The 10,462-nt window shown below is 32.0% G+C and overlaps 1 protein-coding gene across 1 annotated transcript in view; it reads right to left on the bottom strand.

Annotated features, from left to right (window-relative positions):
- LOC149391186 (putative LRR receptor-like serine/threonine-protein kinase At1g05700) overlaps positions 1-9,297 on the bottom strand; it is a 9,380-nt gene extending 83 nt beyond the window's left edge. Inside the window, exons 1-14 of the mRNA XM_089619952.1 lie at positions 9,234-9,297; positions 8,564-8,620; positions 7,940-8,474; positions 4,298-4,782; positions 3,876-4,008; positions 3,692-3,763; positions 3,546-3,617; positions 3,390-3,470; positions 3,122-3,285; positions 2,166-2,389; positions 1,958-2,084; positions 1,133-1,216; positions 851-1,043; positions 1-629 (exon numbers count right to left, since the gene is read on the bottom strand). The exon at positions 1-629 is cut by the window's left edge and continues 83 nt beyond it. Of these exons, the coding sequence (XP_089476078.1) occupies positions 224-629; positions 851-1,043; positions 1,133-1,216; positions 1,958-2,084; positions 2,166-2,389; positions 3,122-3,285; positions 3,390-3,470; positions 3,546-3,617; positions 3,692-3,763; positions 3,876-4,008; positions 4,298-4,782; positions 7,940-8,474; positions 8,564-8,620; positions 9,234-9,297 (2,697 nt within the window). The 3' untranslated portion in view covers positions 1-223. The remainder of the gene's footprint in view (positions 630-850; positions 1,044-1,132; positions 1,217-1,957; positions 2,085-2,165; positions 2,390-3,121; positions 3,286-3,389; positions 3,471-3,545; positions 3,618-3,691; positions 3,764-3,875; positions 4,009-4,297; positions 4,783-7,939; positions 8,475-8,563; positions 8,621-9,233) is intronic.
- Between the last annotated feature and the right edge of the window lie 1,165 nt (positions 9,298-10,462).

Here is a 10,462-nt window from a genome sequence, read left to right as displayed (position 1 = left end):
CGTCAATCACGGTTACAGTACTGAAACCAAAATGAATAAAATTGTCATTGTTTTCTTTTTGCAGACCTAAGTTTAAATCCGATTCTGTAACTGGAAATAAATAAAAAAAATAACAAAATATGTTTACCAGGATCTTTCTTCGTTTATTTGTGTTAACCAATGGACAAGCTCATAAGACACTGAAAAGCTTATAAGACACCAGGCAAGAGCTAAACAACTGAAGTTATCTGGCTGAGGGCTGAGTTATCGCATGCTCAGTGTTGAGATTCAAAGGTATGGTTTCACTTAACTCTCTCAAACCTCTCTTCATGTCTTCTGTACTTTGTGTCATTTTCAAGCACACTTTGAGTTCTCCCACAACCTCGCCCATGTTCGGACGATCTGCGGAGCTCAAAGACACGCACCTAATAGCCATTTCAACAATTTTCCAAGCAGAGTTGAGGTTGAATTTTCCTTGCAGCCTCGGGTCAACGACATGATTGATGAGGCCTTTCTCGATAACCGTAGAAACCCACTCGCCGATGGACATGCCCTTGGATATTGCGGGTTTCCCTGTAATAATCTCCAACAATAGTACTCCAAAACTGTACACGTCACTCTTCTCGTTTAGTCTGTTTGATTTGTAGTACCTGCAAGAAAGTGATTCATTAATTGAGAAACCACAGGAATTTCACTTTTCTTGCGAATTAATGGTGTGGAATAATATGAATAATGTAAAAGCAAACAAGTTATAGCCTATAAAAAGGAATCTTGTTAGCAAAATGAAGCGCATAAGATTAATATAATTTTTTCTAAACCATGTCTAAATTCATGGGAGACTTATAAAAACATTTTTTCTACGGAGACTTACTCCGGGTCGAGGTATCCAGGGGTGCCAGCGACTACCGTCGAAACATAAGCCACATTGGAGTCGGTTGGAAAAGTTTTGGATATTCCAAAATCAGAGAGTTTTGCTTGAAAGTTTTCATTCAACAAAATATTGGCAGACTTGATATCTCTATGGACTATAGGAGGCTTACAACCTTGGTGTAAATACTCCAACCCTACATATTTTTTAAATCAAAACCAACTCAGCTGAAGAATAATTAAATGATATATAACACGTATTCATAGATTGTTAGTTGATACAAACCTTGTCCAGCATCCACTGCAATTCTAAGCCTCTCCTCCCATGTCAAAATTGGGAGAGCTGAATTATTTTGATCATCTGTATGAGCTGCAGTCATACCCAAATTACCCAAATTATTTTTTCAACTTCCATTAATAGGTTTTCTTTAGAGTAATTAGTTTGTGAACTATAATGAGAATGATATCTTGGTCCATAAACTAACTTTCTAAGTAGTCTTCAAACTATTGATTTTATAGCATTCTTAATGAAATATATTTAAAGTGTATGTATTTGAAAATTTAAATTACTTGTTAATTAGCTTGATAAAAAGAATAAGACAATTATACACAAGTATATAAACATTAAAAAAAGTTTATCAAATCTGGATTGTTACAAGAAAAAATTGTTTTAATTCTCTTAGAAATTAATAACAAGTTAGTTTAGTATTTAATAATTTTTTAAAATGACTTAAATGCTGCAAAATCAATAACTCCTAGACTATATACGCTAAAAAGGCTTACGGCTAATCAAATATGCGTTTAAGTAAAAAACCTGAAAGATGAAACTGTAAGTCTCCACTGGCCATGTACTCGTAGACTCACTGAATAAAAGTTAATCTAATTTTGATTATTAGGAAAAAAAAAATGTGATTTGATGATTTTTTTTAAATTATAAACAAATTACTTAAGTTTTTAAATAGGATTATTTTATTTAGATGTTGAATTTCATTTAAAAAAATTATATGTTTTTACATGACTAAAATGCTACAAAAATAATAACTTAAGGATTATTTTGCTTACAAAATTAATAAAACGCTACTGCTATTCAATTATGTGTTGAAGGAAAAACCTGAAAGATGAGAGCGTAAGTCTCCGTTGACCATGTATTCGTAGACAAGGCCAGAGCGATTTTCATCGTTGAAATAGCCGACAAGAGTCGTTAAATTTCTGTGATAGACTCTCAGTAGAATATTAACCTAGAAAAGAATGTTATTATTTATATATAATTTAACATAATAAAACTAAACTTTGGTTTGTATTGTTCATCTTTCAAGTACCTCAGCTTGAAATTGCTGATACCCTTGAACCGCCGTGGGTGAAAGCAATTTGACAGCGACTTGAGCATCACCAATGTGTCCGTGATAAACCATACCGAACGCCCCTTTGCCTATCATATTCTCAAAGTTGTTGGTCATCTTTTTTATTTCGGAGAAGCTGAATTGTTTTTTTAATGATCCTTCGTGATATTCCCCAAAGTTTGCATCATTTGCCTTGGCCACACCTGAAAATTAGTTATAAGTAGCGGTGAGGAAAATGTTAATTTCAGTTAATATCAACCCAAAGTTTCTGTTGATGTTTATGAGAAGAAGAGAGCGCTGAATTTCGGTTGACCTTGTAAAAAATGTCAACGGTGTTTAAGTAAACCAACATTTTATTGTCACTTTTCACATTCTAAAATTTCCTAGAAAGAGTAGACCTTTTATTTGGTTTATTTTTTTTCTTTCGAATTGTTGAAATATAAACTTGGTTTGGGTCATGATATTTGGGTTTAGTTATCTCTAGTTTGTAGTATGAGCTTTTAGTATATTGGCCTCTTATATAATAGTCATATTGTCAAGAATATTCTTTAATATATCTAGAGTAGTGATTAGAGAGTAAATAAATTTTAGAATAATCTTGTAATTCTTAGATAATTATGAATTACGAGAATTCTCTAGTAAAAGTTGTATATCAAAAGATTTCAGTACTATGGATGTAAACTCTTTAACTTTTTCAATCAAGCTAATACAAAGTTCTCTCTTCCATTAAGAGTTCTACTACTTCTTTAATTTTAATATTTTCAATTTCGAATACTCTTCATAAACACGAAAACTCTTTTCCAAAGAAGATGTGACCTTAATTTTTTCGGTTAAAATTAACCTAGCTTAAAAAAAGTGAAAATTAGAATTCAAAATTCTTATTTTCTTCGTTTAAGGGTACATCTAGCGTGCAAATGATATTCGAGAGGACTTACCACGCTGTCTGTTTCTTATAAGAACCCACCAAGCAACTGCAACAAATGATATCAATGCTAAAGATCCGGCAGCGGCGATTGCTATAATTGCCATAACTGAGAGTGATGCAGGTTTTTTCTTTGGGCAAGAAGCTGATGCGCATAGATTCATGTTCCCATTTATACTATATAGTTAAAGATAAATTAGATACGTTAATAATAGGAAACATACAACAGCTTTTAAGCAGGTTCAAACTAGGTTCATGTTTTGAAGTGTAAAAAAATTCACCTTAGAGATAGAAAGCCTTTGTTCTGTTTCTGTATGAGTTCGTATGGGATTGACCCGCTGAGATGGTTGTTTTCCAAGTTTCTGTCATTGTTATTATTAAAGCATGTCATTTTACATATATAGCGAGATTTACGACGATGAAGTTGCTCTGCGTACATGATTTTTAGGTTTGGTAATGTTGACAAAAAGTCTGGAACTGATCCCTTAAAGTAGTTGTTCGACAAATCTCTGAGATCAAAGTAAAAATTCAGACGAAATACATTGTCGCATGAATTAAGATGATAAAAATATTATATACTTACAATACTTCTATCATTGATAGTTTGGCTATTGAAGAAGGTATCTCCCCTGCTAGTTCACTTGCTGACAAGTTCCTGAGAATATCTCAAATACATTTTAGTTACTTAGCTCAAAGGGCAAATCCAATAATATTGTAGGTGTAGTAGATTAGAAAAGAAGGCATGTATATATACACTTTGCACTTACAAGGATGAAATTCTTGGGGCTCCATCATAAGTACAAGTTAAACCTTCCCATGAGTAGTTTTTCGGAGAGCATGGGTCTCCTTGCCAGTTTCTACTTATTCTAGAACTTAACTTTATCTTCGTAATCGCATCAACTGTACGTTTTCCATATATCAGGACGATCTTATTTTTATCAGGAGAATATTAAAATCATAAACGAACTCTGTGCGGTTGGATAATATTTTTCATAGTTTCAAAATGTACTAAAAAAAAAAAATTGGAGTATTTTTTTAAGGATTACTTTTTGCCCATATTTTCCCCCTTTCATGTTCTTTTTGAGATCCAGCCCCAAATTTAGTTTTTGGCTCCACATATATCCGAGAACAGGTTTTAAACAAAATTGACAGTAATTGAAGATCAAACATAAAAGAAAGATTCAATTACCATCTTGTTGGCTAGATTCCGACTGTGGGAAATCCATGATGATGTAAGTCTCATGGGCATTGATTATGGGCGGATGAGTCGAATTTGGAGTCTCGCGTAACGAGAAATTGTGCAAAGCTCCTGAGAAAGGAGTCGGAGTTGACACCGTAGTTGTTTTCAAATATGAGGGGGAGATGGGGCCGTGGAAGAAGACGCCATTATAGAAGATGTTGAACTCTCTCGGCTCGTTTGCTCTAAGCCGTTCGATCTCAGCAAAGTGAATGAATAACATATATTTGGTCAAATTGGCGTTAGGGTCATCCCACCAAATATCTAAAGAACTGACATTGGGTTTTGCCGCGGTGCTCATAGCTATAGACGGCACATTGAAATGCTTGTCTGGATCTGTTTCAGAGTCTATGGTTTCATCAGTGTTAATACTTGTCCAGTCATCAGCATGCAACGTGCCCGGATACCAGAATCGGTCATGAACATCGGTTCCGTATCTAAATAAAAGATAAAAAAAATTAGTGCACCACAAAGAAACAACTTCTTTTAGCCTTAGCCACATCCTGTGACTTGTACCTCAAGGTTCAAATTTGATTATATTGCTTCCTATTCAAATATGAGTATGCGCTTCAAACAAACAATTTTTTTTTTTTAATGAGTCGAAGAAATGCAATGTAATTGCATTTTAACATCTAAACATGTCTTTTTTTTGCACTCAACCCCGAGCTTTTAACATCTAAACACTTTTTAATACCCTCTCTCTCTCTCTCATAATCTCCTTCAAATCCGTTATATTAATAAAGATAACTGAAACCTCTAGAATCGATCATGAACATCTTTCCCGGTTCCGTATCTAAATAAAAGATAAAAAAAATTAGTACACCACAAAGAAACTACTTCTTTTAGCCTTAGCCACATCCAGTGCCTTGTTCCTCAAGGTTCAAATCTGACTATATTGCTTCCTATTCAAATATGAGTATGTGCTTCAAAGAACAATTTTTTATTTCTATTTTTTCTTTTCAATCAAAGAAATGCAATGTAATTGCATTTTAACATCTAAACATGTCTTTTTTTAAACTCAACCCCGAGCTTTTAACATCTGGACATTTTTTTATTACCCTCTCTCTCTCTCTCTCTCTCTCTCTCTCTCTCTCTCTCTCTCTCTCTCTCAAATCCGTTATATTAATAAAGATAACTGAAACCTCGCAACCTATTTATATGTTTATAAAGGTTTATAGTACGGATAATGTGTAGATGTACAACAAAATCATAATGGTTAATTTGTAGCTCATTATAAAAAATAATTAATTTGTTTAGGATAATTTCTGTATGATACATATGATATTTTCTCCTGTATGTTTCGAATTATCCTAAACAAGTTAATTATTATTTGTACTTAGATAGAAGAATTCCACATAAATTATATTTTGAATACCAAAATTTAAATAATCAATAACGAGATATAAGAAATAACCACATCCTCAAATTATAGGATATAAAAGTCAAATATTGAAGGGAAAATAACATATATATATATATACCATGTGTTTTAGTGAAATGTCCAGTTTAATCTTTGGTTTTAAAAAATGTCAAGTTCATACCTTATGTTCAACTAAAATGACGAAATTATACCTTGAAATGAATAACAGTGTCACAAATCTTGCTTTCATTGATATTAACTCTTATATAAGAAAAACCAAATCCATTTCAAACCAGTACCCTAATTTCAAAAATTCCCAATATTTTTGAAATAAAAATAGCCTTAAATTGAAATTAAATAATAAAATTCATATCTTCTAAGAGATGATTTCATTCTGTGTTAGAATTACAACTCTAAATCCTGGATTCACTGTTCGAATCTGTGATTTTGATGGCTATCAATTGTCAATTTTTACCCATTTGCGTCTTTATGTGTTCTTTATGATTAAGAGACTGTTGTATGTTTTTTTTAAATAATTACATATATGACGCGAATGAATAAAGATAGTTGGTGTTTACATATGAATATTATAGTCAACGTCAATGAAAAGTCAATAAAAAAAGATTTGTGGTATTTGTTATCTAATTTCATAGTATAATTTCGTCATTTTAGCTAAACAGAGAGTATGAACTCGACATTTTTAAAAACTAAAGGTTAACCTCGACATTTCATTAAAACACAAGGTATATATGTGTCATTTTTCCAATATTGGAATGTTATATCTGATCTAAGGTGACTTTTTTTGTTAAAAACATATCAAGCATGGGTTATAGATTATCTTTACACGGACTAGTACTATTAATAAGGAAGAAAGAAAAGACATTCTCTATTCTACTTACTATAAAGGAAAAATATAAACATTATTTCATCTCTTTAATTGAAATTTATCCCTTTAGTTTTCAAAAATATCAGACATCTACTTTCAATTTAATATAAATGATGCATATCTCCCCTAATAATATGTTATATAGCAAATACCACCGTTTTTATTTATTTTTTACAAAAAAAAAAAAAAAATTAAACTTACCAAAAATGTCTTTTAAAAATAAATATTTATTTAATATTTTATTAAAAAAAAATCAAAATCTCTCTTTATAAAAAAAATCCTTAACTTTTTATAAGGAAAGATTTTGATTTAATTCTTTTATATATAAAATTAAAAATAAAGAGTTATTTCATTATGAGAATTTTGGGGAGTTCAACCTTTTTTTTGTAAAAAATAATTGAGAATGGTACGTTTTATTTATATTAAACTGAAAGGAGATGTTTGATGTTTTTAAAAATTGAGGGGATAAATAGCGTATTTCTATTGAACGCAGAAGATACCGCAGTGATATTTTTCCTACTATAAATGTTAGCTAAATTGAAATCTAAATGTTTTCTGTTGCTTACTTAGTGTAATTTTTTTTAAATACCATGTATGAGAAGAAAATTTTCAGCTAAATACCATGTAATACGGAATAGAATGGATATCAAAATTTATGAAAAATAATTTCAAAATTAGGAGTTATATATACAAATCTTTAAATTTAGTAAAAAGAAAAAAAATGAATAAACTAGATATTGATTACTTGATCTGTATAAAAAAAAAATTATTTCATTCCAAAACTAAATTGGTTGCACAAAAAGTAATATATTTGACTAATTTATTATTAAAAAATATCATTCATATATGTCGCTTTATTAATAGAATTAGCGGTTAGTTAACTATAATGATGTAATATTGACTATTTAGCAAATAATAAATTTGTAAATGCTCAAATATTTTAAAGTCAATCATCTTTTCACATTTTCGTTTATAATCATATTAACATTATGTTTTTTTAATTGTTGAAATTTATTCATGTCTATGGACATTTGACTTTACTTTTGTATGTTAATTAATATATATATGTAATATATATATATATATATATATATATATATATATATATATATATATATATTACATTTTTTGTTCTTCAGAAGTTTACCAATGACCGAGACGTGTCATTTGTGTAAATTAATAGCAAAAGGTTAAACAACATGAAAATTAAGAGATAAATTTCTAACAATAAGTAATAATTTAAAATTTAAGGGAGGATTACGATCGACTTTAAAATCCATGGTACACAAGTAACTAATATAAATGATAAAAAAAATTGGAAGTGTAAAGAGGAGAGCAGACACGTTACCTATATCCTTCACTAGAACCGTCGTCGCGACGAGTACGCAGTTTCAAGGACCCGAACTGGGTTTGGTAACCCGATCCATCCAAAGGCCGGAGTTCGATAGTTGAGACAAACGGAACTCCTTGTCTGGTATTGACGAGGCAAACGTGGACATAGTTTTGGGTCATAACGTGTATGATCTCCGTATTCACGCTGCTTGAGGAGTCCTTCATCTGGATCGTGTCCCAGAGGTGTGGGCCCAGATAGAGGTCGAACATGGGAGGCATTCCATGGCCATTGTAGTCCCCATAGAAGAACCCGGCTCTCACCAAGTACTTGGAACCTTGAATCACCTCTATTATGTAGCAGTTTCTGTCTCCCTCTGGGAAGATCCGTAGAGACCAGTATTGCTGCTGGATTTCTTTTCTGTACTTCTCGCCTATATTCCGACTCTCGCCCGTCTCCACGAATCTCTCGTCTGGAATGTAGGTCAACCCCGTCGTTGACTCGTTATACCTAGAAGCGTTGTTAGGTAGACCACAATCTATGCTGATAAACCCTGAGTAAAATCATTAACTATTAGTGATAAGATCGTAATAAATGAACTCCTGTTATGAATATTTATGTAGTTTGGTGTTATTTACTTACCAGTTTGATCTTGGGCATTTGCAGTAAAGGCATATGCAGATAGCAGTATTATTGACGCTAAAAGAAGTTTATGTTTCATGTTTCAATTGCTGGAATTCAAAGCTGTTGATGAAGAGAAGTAGCAGTATATAGCTGCTTATATACAAGTGAGGTCTTAAGAGGTCAATGTGACTCAGTCGTATGCGCTTGGAAATTCTATGCACGCACAGTTTAGAAGACCGATTCTAATTAAATCACGACATTAATACCTGGGGCGACGACCACATATTATTTTATGTCACGCAAAAATTTTAACATATTATTTTAATATTTGTGTACATAGTCTCACTTCACGTCAATGTCTTCTCATCTTCATTTTCCATGCATCAACATTATTGTTTAATATTTTTTTAAAACATTTATTGGTACAGTTGTCACTTCTTTTCCCACATTTATTGTTGTAGTTGTCACTTCTTTTCCCACTTCCCCAATTTAATTCTGCAGCTCTCAATCTCTCATCTTCTTCAGCAAAAAAAACTTCTCTGAAAATCGTTTTTTTTTTTCTTTTCGTCCGATTTTCTCTTAATAAACAATGAAAACAGTGCGATTTTTAAGGATTTATATATCAAAATTTGGAGATCGTTTATTTGCGAAACGACATTTCGTTTTTTCGAGATGAAACGAAAAATACCATGTTTGTCGGCCGCTAAGATTTCGGTAGCAGCGGCGTCGTCGAATTTCTCCAACTTCGGCATTTGAAATCCTAGGTAAAATACAAAGGTTGCAATTTGATTTGGCAGTCACCAAGTGGACACGACAACTTGGTTGTGTTTACATACCTTCGAGATTGCATAGGTTGCAATTTGATTTGGCAGTCACCAAGTGGACACGACAACTTGGTTGTGTTTACATACCTTCGAGATTGCATGGAATAAACGATCAAATCAATTAATGCAGTAATGGTGGTGAATGTGATTGGACCTGCAGAGTGGGGACATTTAGTCAAAGTCTTCATATCTATTCGAAATGACGACTGAGTCTACTCACCCAATTTAAGTCAAGACATTTAACTTGATTAATTAGATGCTCGTGATTATTGGACTTATTACTCATATTAGTATATCTTTTTCTCATAAAAATATTGATGCATATTTTTGCTCAAAGGACACAGAATCATATGCTTAACTTTATTTTGGAACACTTGAGCCCTATTTCTTTGATAATTTGAAAACTGTTTTTTTTTTTTTTTTTAAATTTAAATAGTAAAACAAAAATACTTTCATTTTTTTATTTTATAATTTTCATAATGCGATTCAAAAAAAATTTCAAGTTGTATTTTGTTTTAGCGAATGAAATCATAGAACAGTTTTAGGTGTTTTTTCAATTTTTTTACTCAACTTTTTAACCATTTTTTTTTTACTATTTGACATCTCATTCTCTCATGCTCAACATCATTCCATCTTACTCACTTTCGACTATCGAATTTCTTTTCGTTCCCCTGAAAACTCAATCTTTACAACTATGACGAGAAAATTTTAACTTCTAATTTCTCAACAACCGTGTCACGACCCGCGACCCTTAGTTCGCCCACGAGCCGCGGCAGAGATCTTCGTATCTTGCTTAACAAAAAATAAAATTCATGAAACCGTGGTGGGAGCGCTTCCGGAAAACATTTACAAGAAAAACTTATAAAATATTTACATAAACGTCTCAAAAATACTGACGAATTTTTCGTTTTTCCTATAACATACTATTTAAAACTTTTACAAACAAAAAGACTCGACTTTCAAAACAAAACAGACCAATTCGCCCTTGACTTAGCCACATGTCGGCAGCCGTACATACACACTTACTTACCAAATTTTGCTGACGCTCTGCTTAGTCCTCCTTAGCCTTGCCTTTATCTACAATATCAAGATA

This window comes from Urtica dioica, chromosome 7 (assembly GCF_054948205.1).
Source record: "Urtica dioica subsp. dioica isolate 48M chromosome 7, U.dioica_male_clone48M_v1_H2, whole genome shotgun sequence".
Classification (NCBI taxonomy): domain Eukaryota; kingdom Viridiplantae; phylum Streptophyta; class Magnoliopsida; order Rosales; family Urticaceae; genus Urtica; species Urtica dioica.
This window is presented reverse-complemented; position numbering and strand designations above follow the sequence as displayed.